Here is an 18,159-nt window from a genome sequence, read left to right as displayed (position 1 = left end):
TTTGTATCACCATAAACTTGTTTGCACTTAGATTGACTTTCGTACTATATACGAATTATATTATCATAATATACGACATAATAAGCAATTATCAAAGTCTTATAATGACTTTAATTTTAATAAATATATTATATATTATTTGAATTTCTTAAAAATAAATTGAAAAAAAAAACAACAACTCGAGCTAGTGAATATATATAGTGGTAATCAGTAATTGGATTTTAATATGTCTTATAATATTCTTTTGTTCATTTTAGTAATAAAATATTGTAAATCTTTAAATTCTTGTTGATTAGAATTATTGGAAAGATTTTTATTTTATTTTTAACATATACTACAATGGATCTTTCCATTAATTATAGTTATATAACAATCTTTGAGCTGTCATCGTGTTTGCATAACAAATTAATATTGAAATTAATATTATTTATTTTTTGTTTTTGGTTGAAGAATGGATATGAGGATGGAGAGCATTAGCTAAGTATAAATATTTTTTTTCAAAAAGTTCTTTCAATTTTAGCAAAAACTTGTGTGAGATGATCTCACGGGTCGAATTTTGTGAAGACATATCTCTTATTTGGATCATCTATGAAAAAGTATTACTTTTTATGCTAAGAGTATTACTTTTTTACTGTGAATATCGGTAGGGTTGACCCGTCTCACAGAAAAGATTTGTCAGACCGTCTCACAAGAGACCTACTCTTCAATTTTTAGATCGAGTAAAAGTTAATATATATATATATATATATATATGTAACAGAAAGTTGAAAATTTATTGTAATTCCAATAAAGATAAAACTTTTAATTTTTAAAATATACATGGAAACTTTGTGAGCGCGCGCACATTGAATACTCACACCTTTAACACCAACACCTTCAATTCATGAAATCCCATTTTTGGATTTAGATAATTTAATTACACAGATTTCGCCCTTTTAAATACCATTCATCAACAAGATGGTCGTGAGAGATCACAAAATCCGGCGTCGAAATCCCGAATTCTTCCATTTTCCTCGCTATGACGTTAGCTCGAATGGTCGATTTCCGTCTAGTGTTTTTGTTTCTATGCTCTTGCATATCTGTGTCACATTGTAATGGGCAGTACGAGGGAGCAACAAGCTGTGAAAAACTAGAGTGCCCTGAATATAAAGTTGTTCACAGTGAAAATCATGCTTTTGAAATTAGGAGTTACAAGGATTCTGCTTGGATTTCGAGTCCCAATATCACTTCCTACACCTATGAATATGCTGCTCAAAAGGGTTTCACAATGTAAGTTGCAAGCTCTGTCAGTTTCAATTGTTTTGGAGTAGGTCTTTCGTGAGATGATTTCACGGATCTATATCTGTGAGATCGATCGAACATATCAATACTTACCAGTAAAAGTAGTACTTTCGACAGAATAATTAATATTTTTTAATGAATTGGGTCTGATCAGATATCTGTTTCACAAAATTGATCTGTGAGACGATATCACATAAGTTTGAGTTTATGTGTTATTGTTGATACATTCCAAATCCGTGGTTTTGGAAATCCTCGATGTATTAAATCAATTATTTGCATCAGTGATTGTAAAAGGTTTATGGTGAAAAGTGTGTATACAAAAAAAATGGAAAAAATAAAAAATGAGAAGTTATTTTTATAAATATAAACAATTTTGCCAATTTACCATGAATTTTTGTTATTATGTTCAGTCAAAATAATTTTATCGACATTTTCTTTAAATGTCAGCTATCTATAGACCCGACCATGGTTCCTATCAAAATTAGATCTCTCTAATTAAAATTGAAGTCGGACTTGTTTTGGTCTCAATTACAAAACCAGAACCGTTGATTTCAGGTTGAGTCCGAGTTCCTAAAAGTAAGAAAACGGAACTAAAGCCGACCCGTAAAAACTGAAGATCTTGTATTACATTAGCAACATTTTCTCAGATAAGATTGTCACATAGAACTTACATTTATCTGATTAACGTGATTTATAGATTATTGTGTTAGTTTGATAGTTTATCTGACATGCATCGAACGATAACGACGACGAATTCTCACATCATTTAATAAATAAAGGATTAGTCATACAACTAACCAAATCACAACTTGACCTCGTCACAATCTCTCCATTTGTATCATCTGCAGTGCCTACAGTTACTTCCTTGGTAACAACAGCCAAGGAGCCAAACTCAACATGACGGCACCAGTTCTCGTTGATATCCAAAACTATCAATACTATATAGTACATTTATACGTACCTCGAGGGTGTCAAAACAACCCGCCCTCGTCGCTCTCGAACGAAGTGCGGCTAGCAAAATTGCCCCCACGCAAATTCGCTGTCGTCCGGAGATTCAACGGCGTTATGAACAATCCCGTCATCGCGACACAGCTCGAAGCCTTGAAGAAGAGCCTCGCCGGCACCCGATATCAATCCGTGGCGGAAGCCGCCGCCGATCATCTCACTGTCGCCGCATACTATAGACCCTTAGATGAAACCAAAAAACCTGTGAATGAAATTATGTTATGGTTTGATTGATGTTTTTATTTTGTTTCGATTATATAAATAAATCATGAATCACAATATTTTTCTAATATTTTATTTTATTTTATTTTTGGATTCTTTTTTAGGTTTTTATTTTTAATGCTGCTACCTATTTTTCAAACTTACAGGTGAAAATTGATATCATATTAATCAGTACAAACCAAAATAAAGATACACAATGTCTTATAGCAATTTTTATAAGTGGGCTACTTTTTTTAATTATATCTACAATTATATAATATTATTATACTATTTATAAAAAAAACTCGTGAAAAAAAAATATGAATAAAAAGGTAAGAAAATCGTAGAAAAGTAAAGTTTATTATATTTTATAAACAACTCATGAAAAATCTTCTTTTACAACCAACAATTCAGCTATATATTAGAAGATCTTTCCATGGAAACACTTAGCAATCATAAATAAAACATTTTTCTCATGGTCATATATGTATAACATGTTAATGGAAAGGGATGAAATTAAAAATAGACTTAATTTCAGCATACCCTGTTTTAGCCGCCTAACATCGTTTCAGATAGGAGCAGACTGGACGGCAGTAGATGATAATGAGAAAAAACATCACGTCTGGTCGAACAGGTGGAATAAATGAGCGAAATGTGTCATGTTATGTAGTGGAGAATATGTAATTTTTATTTTGAAGTTAATAGGCAAGTGTTTCATAGCAAAAGTTGTAATTTGATTGATTCTTATTATTTAAGTTCTATAATTTAAAATCTGAAATTTATTTATGGTTGTAGTTCAATAAAGTTTCCGTCGCGAAAGCATCAAAATCGAAAGATAATTTTTTATTTGAAATTTTGAAAAATCGTTTCTATTCCGGTTTATAGTTTGGAAAGGACCATGCTTGGATTGTAGCTACCTTATAACACAAACTTTTATAATATTTTTTTGATAATTAAGCTATTGTTTAAATTAAAAATAAATAAAAATCATAATTTGCTATTTTAGTATAAATTTATTTTGAATTGAGGAGAAAAATGAGAAATCATATAGTAAGGGCAAAAGAGTAATTAGGTAGGTCTACGACCCGCCATTTCAACCGAGATACGTTTCCCAAATTACCCCTCCCCCGAGGCATATCCCCTCAAGATTTCCTTTCCGTGCCTCAGAATTCAATTCCGAATTTTCATTCTCTAGGGTTTTGATTTCTCCATTCTTCCATTCAAATTGCGTGACGCGGACTCAATGCCGGTGAATCTGACGGCGAATGCCATATCGGCGATCAATGCCGGCGATGTGAACTCGAAGCCGCTGGTGCAGGTGTTGGATATCAAGCTGATCGGTTCTACTCAGGAGCGCTACCGCCTCCTCCTCTCTGATTCAGTCGCGACTCAGCACGCGATGCTCGCTACTCAGCTCAACGACCGTGTCAAGTCTGCCTTAGTACGCAGTGGATCCGTTGTCCAGCTCATCGATTATATCTGCAGCACCGTGCAAAATCGCAAGTAATTATATATGTCCTTCCCTACATACCGAAAATTATCATTAAACTGTGATCATGTTTCAGTTAATGTATCTGATTGTTTGGTGTGTATGATTCTTCGTTTCATGTTTTGTTTTAATTCATAGTTTTGGATGAGTTGAGGCTTGGTTTGAAGATTCATTATTAATCATTTGTTTATTTTAACCTTTTTTCTTGTGTTTTTATGCAGTTGAACAGATTGGTTTCTAGTTGCCTCATGCTTGCACGAAAACTACACCAGTGAAATATTTATTTTTTGTTTCCTTTTGAGCGCAAGGAGTGCGAATCGACACTGAGGTTTTTCTTATTTGTAGTTTCTTGATGTTATATGATCATTTGAAGGTACAGAAATTTGTGATTTTTATTGTTTCACACTTTAAATGCAAAGTATGATTGTTTTCTTTATGAAATTCGAGTTGCTGTTGATGAATTGATCTTGGATGCAAATCATTCAGACTGTTGTTTGCCTACCACTTCCAGAAACCATTTTCTAAGGCGCACATAAATTAAGTGGGTGAAGGTTAACCATAGTCTAACATCTTATAAGCTCCGTAAGGTTGTGATATGTACTTAGTTCTCTTGTGTTGGATCTCATTTTGCATGTTGAACCTCATTTTGATATAACATCAAGAGTTTAATTAATGTTTTGATCTGAGTTGGAATGGTTGTCTCTCCTCCATGTTCAAAGCTCCATTCATAGTGTCAATGCAGCAGTAGATACATTCAATCTTAAAGGGAAAGTATGACCTTGAACGTCTAAATCTCAAAGATAACATGCCTAAGCTGTCTGTTCACACTACTCTTTTTTCTTGCTTTAATCTTGGAACTTATATTCTGTATTTTGGTTGCAGGATTATTGTGATTTTAAACATGGAAACTATCATAACTGACTGCGAGATAATCGGCAACCCAAAAATGTTTTCTGAATCTGATTCAGTGCCTCAAAATTCAGCACCTCCACCATTGGCAAACAATAATATCGGTGTTCATAGTTCAGCGCGCACTAACTTCAGTAATGGAAAACCTTCTAGCTTTCAAAATTCGGGCAGCGGTGTCCAGAGTTATCCTCCCACCATTCAACCACCATATCAACCACCTCCAAACTATAAAAATCATGGGGCTATCATGAGAAATGAGGCCCCAGCACGCATCATCCCTATCGCCGCTTTGAATCCTTATCAAGGCCGATGGGCTATCAAAGCACGGGTGACAGCAAAAGGAGATCTGCGACGTTACAACAATGCCAAAGGAGATGGTAAGGTGTTCTCATTTGATCTTCTTGATTCTGATGGAGGGGAAATTCGGGTTACATGCTTCAATGCTGTAGTTGATCGTTTCTATGACGCAATTGAAGTTGGAAAAGTATATGTGATATCAAAAGGTAGCTTGAAACCGGCCCAGAAGAACTTCAACCATCTGAAGAATGAGTGGGAGATATTCTTGGAAGCAACATCATCAGTGGATCTCTGTACAGATGAAGATGCATCCATACCAAAGCAACAGTTCTCTTTTAGGCCAATTGGTGAAATTGAAAATGCAGAAAATAACTCTATATTAGATGTCATTGGTGTTGTTGTAACTGTCAACCCGTCTGTCCCTATCTTGAGAAAGAATGGTATGGAAACTCAAAGAAGAATTCTGAACTTGAAGGACCAGTCTGGGAGAAGTGTTGAGTTGACATTATGGGGAGATTTCTGCAACAGGGAAGGACAGCAACTGCAAGAAATGGTTGAAACTGGATTATCCCCCGTTTTGGCTGTCAAAGCTGGAAAAGTTAACGACTTTAGTGGTAAGTCCATTGGCACCATATCTGCTACACAGTTATTTGTGAATCCTGATTTTCCAGAAGCTCGTCGCTTAAGAGATTGGTTTGATCATGGAGGTAAAGATACAGCTTCTCATTCTATATCTAGGGAAATTATGCCTGGAGGATCAAAAAATGAGATACGCAAGACCATTACGCAGATAAAGGATGAAGGGCTCGGAAGATCGGACAAGCCTGACTGGATCACTGTTAAGGCAACCATATCTTTCATCAAAACCGATACTTTTTGTTATACGGCCTGCCCAATAATGATTGGGGATAGACAGTGTAACAAGAAGGTGACTAAATCAGGGAACTCACTGTGGCTGTGTGATAGGTGTAACCAAGAATTTGAAGACTGCGATTACAGATACCTTCTTCAAGTTCAAGTTCAGGATCATACTGGCTTGACATGGGTGACGGCTTTTCAAGAAGCTGGTGAAGAGATTTTGGGTTGCCCGGCGAAGGAATTATATATGGTGAAGTATGAAACCGAAGATGAACTGAAATTTCTTGAAATTATTCGAAACTGCCTATTTACAGAGTTTCGGCTTAAGCTAAAGATTAAAGAGGAGATATATGGTGATGAACAGAAGTTGAAGATCACAGTTGTCAAGGCAGAGAAGGTGAACTATTCAGAAGAGAGTAGATTCTTGTTCGATATGATTTCAAAATTTCATCGCACCGAAAGATACAATAAAATAAGTGATAGGAGATGTTAAGACAATTTTTTTATTTGTTCTTAGAAAGTTTCGTGATTTCTTGACCATTTTTACTTCATTTACTGGTTATGTACATGGCAAAGTTGTATCACGGAACTATGACACGGATTGTTACCGTAAGAATTATAGCGAATATAACCCATCTCTTCAGCAACATTAATACATGAATACGTTTGATTGATACACAGATTTGAACACATGAAAACATATATCATATAATATCAGTGTGGTTCTCAGCTTCTCTTGACAGGATCAAAGTTGGAAACACCGACCACTGCACCAACTATGGCGAAGAGCACAACACCACCGGCCACAATGCTGAGCAGGAAGTTCTTGAGAGACGGGGAAACCGCTGCCTCGGCCACATCTGGAACAATCATGGAATAGGTCAAAGCAGCGGCTGTTAATCCGGTAATCGCCTTCTCCTTCAATGAAGCATTGACTTCAAACTTTCCAGCTTGCTTTGAAACCTTAATTGTCTTTGATGTCCTCAAAGGCAATGGCTTGAGGAAGGCATCGGCACTCGGCTGCCTCTTCTGGCTGGCAGGAGTGAGCGGCATCGCCATCGACACAGCAGAAGTGGAAGCCATTTTTCTTACTCAGGCTAGTCTCTTCTCCTGGGGTTAAATGTTTATGATTTTGATATGAATGTTTCTTGGTAAAAGATTATAGTGCTGGATATTGAGAGTGGAGAAGGGGGGAGAATGAGAGGTGGAAATTTGAGGGTATCCCACAAATTGTCCTACGTGGCAGCTTCTCCACTTGGTTTGGTGGATAAGCTTATCTTTTCCATTGCCACCAATTTCCATATCAAAAGGCCAAAAAAACATCTCATCTTCGTTTTGAAATTTGACTTTTATTCTTTGGTTGAAGTAGAACTAGCCAAGGTATTAAGATCAAGTGGAACCAATTAACTTACCCATATGTATATTTTCATCACTAAAATTCATATAAGATCGTATTACTGGATATACGAATCTCTTATATGACCCCATCTATGAAAAAAATCAATTTTTTTGTCAAAAATATTTATTTTCAATCTAAGTATAGATCGGGTCGATCTGTCTCACATTTATAAATATGTGAGAACGTCTAACGAAATAATTGCTCCATTTTCATAGTCTTGTTCATTATATATCACCCGTCAATGCCGATTCGGATGCTTTATTTGCTTATCGAATATTCTGTGGAGCAATATTTTTATATTTGATAAAATTATACTTCTTTAATATTGTTAGTTTTTTATAATTTATACTCAACCAATTTCAAATGAATAACCGAAATTTGAAGTACTCAATACCAATTTGGCTTTTTACATCACCGTCTTCTCAAATCTCTATTGCTTTTTACATTATCGTCTTCTCAAATCTCATAGAGCAGGTTTTTTAATATAAATGTGGAAATATTAACCTCGCCCTATTCTGCAGATCAAATGGTCACACGATTCTCCGTTCATCTGAAATAGTATTTTAATAAAGAACATAGGCGTTTTTTACGGACTTGCAAAGCGGGGTGAAAGCATACGGCAGTCCTAGGCTTGAGTTCTTTTTCTACCCGTCATTGCGTAATCTAAAACAGCCTCTTCCTCATTCTGTATAAAGGTGTTATTTTATTTGTATAAATATTTTAAGAGGGGTGCATTCAATTTTACCATAAGCGAAATTCTTAGCTTACTTCCTCCACACTATTTAGTGCAGAAATTTAATAATTTTTTTAATAATAGTTGTAGATATTAACTCGATTTGATCTTTTCCCTGATTTGATATGTTTTGAGTGTGGTGGTGAGAGGGCCCCTCTGATTCTAGCGATCTCTTTTATTTGAATGGAATCGCTGTTGAATAGGATGATCAAGAAACTCGATTCAATGTTGTCTTTACTTTTTCTTTCTTTTACTCAAAAATCAAAAACTTGTGTCAGACGGTCTCACGGATCATATTTTATGATAAAGATATCTTATTTGAGTTATCCATGAAAAAGTATTAATTTTTGTGTTAGGAGTATTACTTTTTATTGTGAATATCGATAAGATTGACTCGACTCACAGATAAAGATTCGTAAAATCGTCTCATAAGATACATATTGCTAAAAAAAATAGGCATCTTACGATTTTATTTTGTTAATATTTAACCTAGATATGATCGAGTGATTTGGTCCCACTCAAATGACAATAAATTATCCTAACTTTTAACGTGGGAAAATTTTTTACATTGATAGTAATGATATGAAGTACTGTTGCAAGCAAAATCATTTGCGAAATTGGAAAAAAATTTCATTAATTTGCAGAATTTTACTAAAATTCTAAATTGATGGACAACATACTTTTACAAATTTATATCTTAAAATATTAAGCATGTCACTTTTTGCCTAGAACAATTGTTTTTATCGGATATTACCTCATATAATTTTCTAAAAGATATATAGAAGCTAAAAATCTTACAACGTACAAAATATTACATTTAAATTTTAAAATGAATTCCTTAAAAAATTCCAAATTTATTTTTCTGACATTCAGATCAAACTCGGATTCATGTATATATAATTGCATATATAGTTTTTTCCAAACTCTTTTGCATATAATTATTTTTAAAACCATTTGCAAATAATACCTAAATATAAGATGTATAAGATTATTCCGAATCGAATTTAATTAACAAAGAGTACTTATGGAATAAATCGAAACATCATAGCCCATTATTCATTAGTGTCCATTAAAATGAACACATAATTTAGACCATCTCACAAGTGTGGTCAATTTGTGAGATGAATTTATAACTCGATTTATGATAAAATATTATTTTTTATTATAAAAATAGACTGAGTGAACTTGTCTTTCTGATATAAATATGTGAGACTGTCTCGCAGACATAAAAGGGCATATTTATATAGCACTAGTCCGTTTTTCCTTGTATAAACTTTACCGAGTACTTGCCGGAAGTCATGTATAAGATCTTTTACTTGCAAGACACTATTATTTTGCGATAGCTACATCCTAACAAAGCATTTTATTGGCTTCTTCGGTATCTTATAATATATGATGAGAACGATAATAGGAAAGATTAGAAAGGGTTATAAAATTCAAATTAATCAAATTATTTCCATCGTGTCTTAAATAATTTTGTCTGCACTTCATATATTTCAATAATCTATTAAAGTTGATGTAACGCATTGCTTTGTCGATTGTCATCGCATAAAACCTCAAACTTGACATCACACTTCTTCCTATTTCTCCAAAGAATCCGCCATGGGAGACCCTCCAAGCCCTCAGCTAACATTCCCACCATCTTCCCCTCAAAAATCAAATTTTACCATGTTCTACTACGGCCTGGTTGTGGTTGGAACAGTGATAATCATTCTTACACTGTATAAGATTGTTATCGTTCGATGGTGTGTCGATTTTGACATTCATGGATCCCACTTAGCCTCGACAACCGATCCGGGACCCACGTCGAACCGGGGCTTTCATAACTTGCATGTAAACTTTGTGACCAGCTTCATTTACGAGAAAGATGAAGATGGTGGTGATGATATCAGCTGTGCAGTTTGTTTGTGTGTGTTTGAAGAAGGTGAAGAAATAAGGCAGCTGCCTAACTGCAAGCATTCTTTTCATGCAACCTGTATTGATTTGTGGCTCTATTCGCACATGGATTGTCCCCTTTGTCGTTCCACGGTCGAGCCCAGCGTCGTCTCGTTTTCGAGCAGCCTGTAAACTCTAGAGAAGATTTGTTGTTTCCACGCACCTTAGTTTAGAATATGCCTTCCAACCTGTACTGTGACAGTTTCACAACATTTTTTGTGCAAATCGTTTGATTATAGTGATCTAATGTAATTGATTTTAAAGCAAAATGAATTGAAATGTCCTATATCAGCTGTATTCAAGATGTCGCAGACCAAAATAATCTGAATACATAAGGCAATCGACCAACATCAACATGCCTGCAAGAACTCCAGGTTACATTTCAATGTATACTGATGGATGGATGCTACCTGTGTGTATTTTGTGCGATTATTCTTTAAAACTGTCCATGGATGCGCCAGAGTGAAGCACGGTGATCGCTGATACAGATCTAAGATCGATTAGTGACATGTTCAGATGGAATAGATCCAAGGCAGTTTTTCAAGCACAGAGTTTTGCTTTTTGAGCATATCAAAGACTGTAGGTGAAACATCAAAAACCATAATTGATAATAGACTGCAAGAACCACATATATTAAATAATTTCAAGCCGTATCTTTACAAAGCCATATAATTCACGAGAAGATTCTATTATACAAGTCAACTACATCTTCCTCAAATTGTCCAACCTGGCCTGCAGGTCGCTGTCAATTCCACCATCATCATTTCCTGTTGCCTCAGCTTGTGGAACCTTGTTCTTTGTGTTTTGGGCAGCTACAGCTGAGGAAGGTGCGTTTAAGAGCTGTTGCATAAAGAAGAAGCCATAAGTTCATCAGCAAGGCAAGAGTTCCAACACTTAAAGGTTCAAAGAAGGAAATAAAAAGTGTTAAAAAATTTACCTCAGAATTAATGTCGATGCCAATCTCATCAAGAACCTGATTTACCAGCTCTTCCGTTTCTTCTTCCTCCTCATCTCCTTCCAATGCATCGTCAATAGCATCGGCCATCACCTCACTAACTAATTCCATTTTCTCATTTTGCTGCTCGAATTCTTGCATTATCTTCTGTAACGATGGCAGATTCATCTGCCTATTCATTTGCCCCATAGCCTTTGTAACACCTTTCATTGCCTCCCCCATTGCTTGTGTCGATTTAAGTGTCTGAAACAAATTAATATTCATCAATTATATCAGTTAGCATGTCGAGGTAAACAATGCTGTGTAAAACAGTTGCCAGTGAAAGTTGAAACTACACATTGCATATTTAGCTGAATCAACAGTGAATTTTAGCATTACAATAATGGAAAAGCATCGAAATTAAATCATGGAAAACAAACCAAATTAACAGAACCCAGCTACAAAAATTAAACCACCAAATCCACAGAATCCAACTACTTGGACCAACAGCTTCCTTAAAACAGATGTGCCAGTATCTACTGCCAAATTCTAAAAGATACAGGTCAAGTACAATGGGGTTGTGATTTCAAAAGTAAAGGAATCTTTCAAAGACCCCAAAAGATAATTGGAAAGCTTTCATATAGATAAAAGCCCCATCTCATATTTGAGGCACGCCAACAACCATACCAAGGAAACTCTTTACTAAGCAACTGCCGGAGTTAATGTGGGACCACAACAGAATTAATAGTGAATCATGCAAATTCCTCATTTTTATCCAAATATATACACTTTTTACCAATTAAAACAATGGCCCTAAATTATGGTAGCTAGAAGCACCTCATATACGTAGCAAAATAAACTACCATTTCATATGTTAATATCAAGTTCAGGCACAGAATATAATGAGGCCCAATAGAGAAAAAGGAAGGTGAAAATTAATAAAAAAACTCAAGACGGTCTTGACTTAGATAAAATTAAAACATACTCAAAAGAATCACAAAATCGCCAGATATTTCTGGAAATCTCCAAGAAACCAATTCATGACACACCTGAATTCTGAGGGACACCCCTTGAAGTTGAGATTTCAACTTGTAAAACTTTTCAATCTGATGTCGTGTTCTGATAAGATCTTTGGCCATCACCTTAACAGCTCCCTGTAACAAATTGAAATCAATTATGTCCTTGAGCAATTTGTCCCACACAAACAGTCGGTACCACACTACAAATGCAAAAGGAGCAATGGCGTTGGCCTGTGTAATAAGAAAACTAAGAACTCCAGCCACAAGCATTCAGGGCGAAGAAGTCCTTTAGCAAGACAATGACTGACACAACTGTAAGAAAATATGTGTCCAGACGAATATAAAAGAAATTGAAATGCTTTCACAGCTTCTAGATTCAACCTAACCACATCTAAACTCTTGTTGATTGTCAATAAGAGAGTACAAATTTAACTGAAATACATTGCCAGCCTAACACACACCATCTTCATGAAATGAAAATTTATGAAACCAAAATATATTTTCTCGAAAATATGCACCTAGGACTAGGAGATGCCTGTAAAACGTGCAGAAGTGACATACCATCTGCCCCTGCTTTGCGCTCTTCTTTATCTCGGCAATAAGTTTCTTCTCTTGTGTTTGTAACCCCTGCCTCTCCCTCTCAATTTCCCGAATGGACTTATCAAGCATTCTTTTATTTTCCCGCAGAAGCTCTGTGAACACCATGATTTTAAATGAGAAAGCAGCTAAGAAATAAAACAGAGATCACCAAAATTTGTGCATTCCAAGACTAAAGCTTAACGTCCAAAATCAGATCTAGAATTATTATAGCGCACCTCATTCTTACCTTAATAAAATTTAGAAGTCATAAGAATAAAAATAAAAAACATAGAAAAAGATAGATTTCCAAAGCCTCAACAGATTAAAACGAACAAATATATCTCTGTGTTGACATTTTAGAGGTGGAATACCTCACAAGGGTTTTAGAAAAAGGAATAATTAATCTTTTCCCACTTACTGTCCACCCCCAAGATTTATCGACTCCACACGTATTTCAACATCTTACAACCAACAATAACCATATTTTGGCAACTACCATGCCAAGATTTCTCTACTCGCGGGTTTAACGAGGATCTACGTTAAACGTCTTCACCATCTCAAAGAAAGAGGAATCTGGCTGGTGAAGGCTAGTAAAACCTCAAAAGAGACGAATTTCTTAAGAGAGACGATAAATAAATTGATATCTTTCGACAGATTCCATCATCAAATATCCTTTCTCCAAAGTAACCAAGAACCCGAGAGGAAAATAATCCTAAAAAGCTCAGCTTTTCAACATAACTCTCTATCTCATGCATTCAATCTTAATTATTAAGCTCAGATCATGCATTCGATCGCTTTGAATATCTCTACATCATATATTAGTATCTCTTACAATACAAAAAAACACTCATAATCTTTCCACAAAATCAGACCTTCAATTCCCACCACCAGATCATCAAATCCAAAATATTTTTGCCAAAGTGAAATACCTCAGCTGATTCATAAAATTCAATAGTCATATAATTTTTTTGTTCATTCAAAAATAACATCGGAAAGCGATCCATATTTATACGAACTGCATAAACTCCAATCTCTACAATCCTTACAAAAAGTACAAATTCAACGAAAAACAGGAAGAAAATAGCTGCGAAAATCCTACCTGCGGGAGTTTTCCTCTTTCCAAACAGGAAACTCATCGCGATGTATGATAAATTGGTCGATCGATACCGGCAAAAAAAACTTCCGATTACAGTCGGAATCACAAGAAGCTTCAAAATGAATAATCGTTTCAAAACAAAGGTTTTTAACCAAAAATATTTGCACACATCAACGCGGTTGGAGATGCGAATATGTGCGGAAATCAACGAACGCGGAGAAGATGTTGCTCAACTTTGTTCATTTCTCGATCCAACGGTCAGATATTGATTACAGTTGTAGGACACGTGGCAAAATATTAGATAATTAGGCCGACTAAAGATCGTTTGATCGCAATGTGGGCCTTCAACTTATTGTTTTTGGATTTTAAAACACATATTGGGCCCTTAATAGTCCGGGGAACTCATTGAAGAGGATATAACATATTTATATATATTAGCAAAAGATGCACACGCGTTGCATGTGTTATTATTATTTTTAATTTGATTAAATAATATCAAACAATTAATACAAAATTATTTTCAATTTAAAAAAGTTGTTCAATTTAAAATGAAAGTTTTGTTTAGATTTTTTTCTATGTAAAATATTGAGTAATTTGAGGTGGTTTTTAGTAGGGTAAGAAAGGTAATTATTATGGAATTAATCTAAGGGTCTCACACTTAATAATATAGTAAATATATATATATTAAAAAAAGATATATTATATATACACACACATACACACACGCGATAAGATCAACATGGGACATTTTGCATTTAGACAATAAAATAAATGTGCTCAGGTTTACCAAGCGTACACCAAAAATAGAGACGACAGGTTCCTCCGATTAAAAATAAAAAATAAAAAAATAATAAATACGCTTGGAATTGATTTTGCTCATTCGTTATTGCACAAGTCAAATTCTTTTGATAGCCGTCAATGTTTAATTTTTGATCCGACCAAACCAACCCTTTGTTTGCTAGTGTATGCACACCCCGATCAAACTTTGAAAATGTGTAAATATATATTAGTTTTCCGAATGAATATATATAATTTTAATTTATTTGACTAGTATGCTTGAAAATGGTACAAGAAATGGTATCCTAATCAACCTTTTATAAATATTTATATAGTGCAAAAGTTGGATTTGAAAAATCCAAAACATAATTTTCTTTTTTAAAAAAAATCCCCAATTGTCGTGCTTGTTATATGTTTATATTAATGCCTACATTTTCACATAATTTTTCATTTTATTTTTTTAATGGCACGATCAATTATATCATCATATATCATAGGGTAATTAATCGATAATTAAGTCTCGAACCTGATATCTTGTACCACTTAATAAAGTTCATTAAGTTGTGTTGGTCATTTGAGAGACATATAATCCAGCTACCATTATATTTGATCGTTTCTCCTCAATAATAAATTTACTATGAAATAGTTGTACCCCACATATGAATATTATGGAGTGTTCTTGGCAATTATTGAGATTGATTTTGTATAAATTTATGCCAAAATTATGTGTGAAAAGGGTTTTTTTTTCTTTGATTCCCCTTTGAAGGAAAGAGAAAACAAAATATAATGCCATGGTGGGTATTATAAAATAGAGTTGTTCAAGTTAATGCAATACTTCTTTTTGGGAGAATTCTCCAATTAATTTTTCATTGTCCAATGCTTTTATTTAATTGGAAAAAGTTTGTTACAATTGGATCTCAAACTCGACAAAATTTGGTAATATCATTTGAGATATAAGTCATCAACTTGTCCAAGAATAATTTTTTGGCCCTTAATTTGTTTGGGATTATTTTCAAGTGCATTATCATTGTAAGTATCTTACTTGGAAGTGGTGCTTTGACAATTTTGCTTGGATGTTTCAAGATTTTTAGTAGACAACATAATGGAGTTATAGCTTTTTGCAAGACTTTTGTTCTCCCAAGCTATATACCACTTTTAACAAACCTCTTGTTAGTTGTTAGCTCAAAAATCCGATTCAAACTGATAAATTTCGACCATTGGTCAAATGTTCATCTATTTTACTAATTCAGACATATCTCAAGATATATATATATATAAATATATATATAGTGGGTCTCATGTGAGACCGTCTCATATATATATATATATATATATATATATATATATAGTGGGTCTCATGTGAGACAGTCTCATGAATCCTAATCTGTGATACGGATCAACCCTACCGATATTTACAATAAAAAGTAATACTTGTAGCATAAAAAATAATATATATATATATATATATATATATATATAAAGAAAGTGTGAATGGGGAATGACAGTGAATCATGGCCCACATTGCAACAATATTCGAATCAAAATCGTATAATATTTTCTTGAATCCAAAGGAACAAACAATTTTCAACATCATCATAACTTTCCGTTATTCGATCACGTTTTTCACCTCTCTTCCTTTAAGTTCAAAGAATTCGTGACACTAACAAGTGCATTACACTCTACAAAGCAATCACCAAGCTTTATGTAAAATTTGTCACATTCAAAGTCATTTAAATCCCATGTACACGATGAAAAATCTTTTATCATACGTCATATTTTGATATGAAAATTCCACGCTCATCAGTCTTTGGATGATCAAATACTTTCTACTCAATTAGTATAATTTTTCGCGAATCGATCGTATGTATACAAATACAAATAATTTTACGATGAATCGATATATATACAGCACTTCATGTTATGCGACGGTTTTAACACGCACGAAACGTGTAGACACTACAAATTTAACAAAGACTATTGCATGTAACTAATTTTGCATAGAGATGGAAAATTAGAACAATTGAAATGCAAATGACTTGTTAAATCACACACATAGAGAGAGTCAATGCAAGCTAAACAGATGCTGGAAGCCTAAATGAGTAATCATAAATGTGAATTTGCTCTAGCAATCGCCTGATTCATTTTAATATCAGTAGTTCCATAAACTGGCAATTCTTCTTCATAGGCTTCAATCCCAACCCTGCCAATGTTTTCGAGCTCGAAAAGATCGGAACTTGCACAACTTGTATCATCAAAATCACAATGATCATACTCATGGAACTCTATAAATTCTTTCTGTCTAGTATTCTTCCCCTCGTAGACTCGAAAACTATCGATATTTTTCTTGATGAAATGGCTACCAACATGACTAGGCATGGAGGCGCTGACTGAATGTTCGTCGTCGTGTACGTTTTTCTGTCCACAGGGTTGGCAATTTTCATCAAGAATGACACTAACAGGGCAGAATCTAACTGATCTCTTGGATTTGTTACTTTTGGAAGACGGGTTTTTGCTTAAACTTGAGGAAAGTGAGGTGGTTTTCGTGTCCTTCATGGATCTTGACTTCCTCATGGAGCTCCATTCTTCCAGGCTCTGATTATTTTTCTTCAGGTTTCTTGGACTGAAGATGGAATTCAAGAAACTTGTGAGTTTACCTCCCGGTGAAACGGGCTCTTTCACCTTCTTCAAGTCTCCGTATATCTTCATTGCCTTGGATTTCGTCTTTGTAAATCGCCCTTCACGCTTTGGCGTAGCCTCAGGCTTGTCGACGAGTCGAGTTTGAGCTTGTTTGGGCTTCTGAATTGGGAAAAGTGATGATTTTGGGGTGGATCTTGAAGCCGAGGAGTCCGTTTCGGAAGATGAGAAAATGCTTGAATCTGTCGATGAGCCTGAATATGATGGCAAATGCCTCGTGGAAATGGTGCTGCTTCTGTGACTTAGCATCCATTTTTCGACAATGATCGCTCGTCTGAGGCTTTCGATTTCTTCCTCTACTTGTGCAGAATTGTTTCTCCTGTGAACAAAGTTTCCCTTTTCTGCATGTCGATCATCGCCGGCTCGTCTCGATTCATCCATAGACCGGTACATGGCATCGAGTACAGACGAAGAAAAGGACTGCTGCATGTTATCTAACACAAAGCTCTGTTGCACGAGTGCGAATTCAGGCATTCAGCCAAGTTATTAACACTTAAAGGGGATGGAAAGGAGAATCATGTGAAAGTAAAGAACTTGAATGTGTGTGAGTACATGAAGTCATAGAAAATAAAAAGAACATGGATGATAGGTGACAAGATTCTTGATGTTTACTAGAATTGAAAAGCAGGGCGGGGAGGGGGGGGCAGTAGGATTTCATAAAAAAAGAAATTTTTAAAAAAAAAGCAATGGGGGAAAAGGAGAAAAGCCAAATGCCACGGCTTGGATCATGGATTAAAATAATTGGAGGGAAACAAGTACCATGTCATATATAATATGAGGAATGAGTGATAAATAGAAATCAAATTTTACATACTTCTTGAAAAATATAAAAAAAAAAACACATGCATCCGATTCGAATGGAGGGTAGCGTGAACACCTTGTTATATTGGAAATGTACCAAACATAATTTTATGTATGTATACCACTTTTTTTCTAGGAAAAAGGTTTAATTT

At 34.7% G+C, this 18,159-nt stretch overlaps 6 protein-coding genes across 7 annotated transcripts; 3 read left to right on the top strand and 3 right to left on the bottom strand.

Annotated features, from left to right (window-relative positions):
• Positions 1 to 1,018: 1,018 nt before the first annotated feature.
• On the top strand, positions 1,019 to 2,520 carry LOC142504885 (uncharacterized). Its single transcript, XM_075617728.1, has 2 exons — positions 1,019 to 1,269; positions 2,130 to 2,520. Exons 1-2 carry the CDS (start codon positions 1,019 to 1,021, stop codon positions 2,518 to 2,520), a joined length of 642 nt encoding a protein of 213 aa, XP_075473843.1.
• Positions 2,521 to 3,627: 1,107 nt separating this feature from the next.
• LOC142505063 (replication protein A 70 kDa DNA-binding subunit A) lies at positions 3,628 to 6,580 on the top strand. 2 transcript variants are annotated; one of them, XM_075617882.1, is made up of 2 exons: positions 3,628 to 3,990; positions 4,859 to 6,580. In XM_075617882.1, exons 1-2 carry the CDS (start codon positions 3,731 to 3,733, stop codon positions 6,531 to 6,533), a joined length of 1,935 nt encoding a protein of 644 aa, XP_075473997.1. In that variant the 5' UTR covers positions 3,628 to 3,730; the 3' UTR covers positions 6,534 to 6,580. The 2 variants fall into 2 exon arrangements, with proteins under 2 accessions (XP_075473997.1, XP_075473998.1); XM_075617883.1 differs by lacking the exon at positions 3,628 to 3,990 and adding an exon at positions 4,487 to 4,527.
• Positions 6,581 to 6,641: 61 nt separating this feature from the next.
• On the bottom strand, positions 6,642 to 7,212 carry LOC142505064 (uncharacterized). The gene has a single exon (XM_075617884.1). The coding sequence runs from the start codon at positions 7,121 to 7,123 to the stop codon at positions 6,767 to 6,769; it is 357 nt and encodes a 118-aa protein (XP_075473999.1). The 5' UTR covers positions 7,124 to 7,212; the 3' UTR covers positions 6,642 to 6,766.
• Positions 7,213 to 9,774: 2,562 nt separating this feature from the next.
• LOC142504884 (RING-H2 finger protein ATL52-like) lies at positions 9,775 to 10,239 on the top strand. Its single transcript, XM_075617727.1, has one exon. It carries the CDS (start codon positions 9,775 to 9,777, stop codon positions 10,237 to 10,239), a length of 465 nt encoding a protein of 154 aa, XP_075473842.1.
• Positions 10,240 to 10,721: 482 nt separating this feature from the next.
• Positions 10,722 to 13,970, bottom strand: LOC142505438 (vacuolar protein sorting-associated protein 2 homolog 1-like). Its single transcript, XM_075618420.1, has 5 exons — positions 13,739 to 13,970; positions 12,622 to 12,752; positions 12,091 to 12,195; positions 11,045 to 11,305; positions 10,722 to 10,947 (listed from the first exon to the last, which is right to left on the bottom strand). Exons 1-5 carry the CDS (start codon positions 13,773 to 13,775, stop codon positions 10,810 to 10,812), a joined length of 672 nt encoding a protein of 223 aa, XP_075474535.1. The 5' UTR covers positions 13,776 to 13,970; the 3' UTR covers positions 10,722 to 10,809.
• Positions 13,971 to 16,518: 2,548 nt separating this feature from the next.
• On the bottom strand, positions 16,519 to 18,150 carry LOC142505442 (protein BIG GRAIN 1-like A). Its single transcript, XM_075618426.1, has one exon. It carries the CDS (start codon positions 17,678 to 17,680, stop codon positions 16,616 to 16,618), a length of 1,065 nt encoding a protein of 354 aa, XP_075474541.1. The 5' UTR covers positions 17,681 to 18,150; the 3' UTR covers positions 16,519 to 16,615.
• Positions 18,151 to 18,159: the final 9 nt, after the last annotated feature.

The sequence above is a fragment of the Primulina tabacum genome, chromosome 10 (genome assembly GCF_025594145.1).
Source record: "Primulina tabacum isolate GXHZ01 chromosome 10, ASM2559414v2, whole genome shotgun sequence".
Taxonomy (NCBI): domain Eukaryota; kingdom Viridiplantae; phylum Streptophyta; class Magnoliopsida; order Lamiales; family Gesneriaceae; genus Primulina; species Primulina tabacum.
Note: the sequence above shows the minus strand (reverse complement) of the source record. Positions and strands in the feature narration are given on the sequence as shown.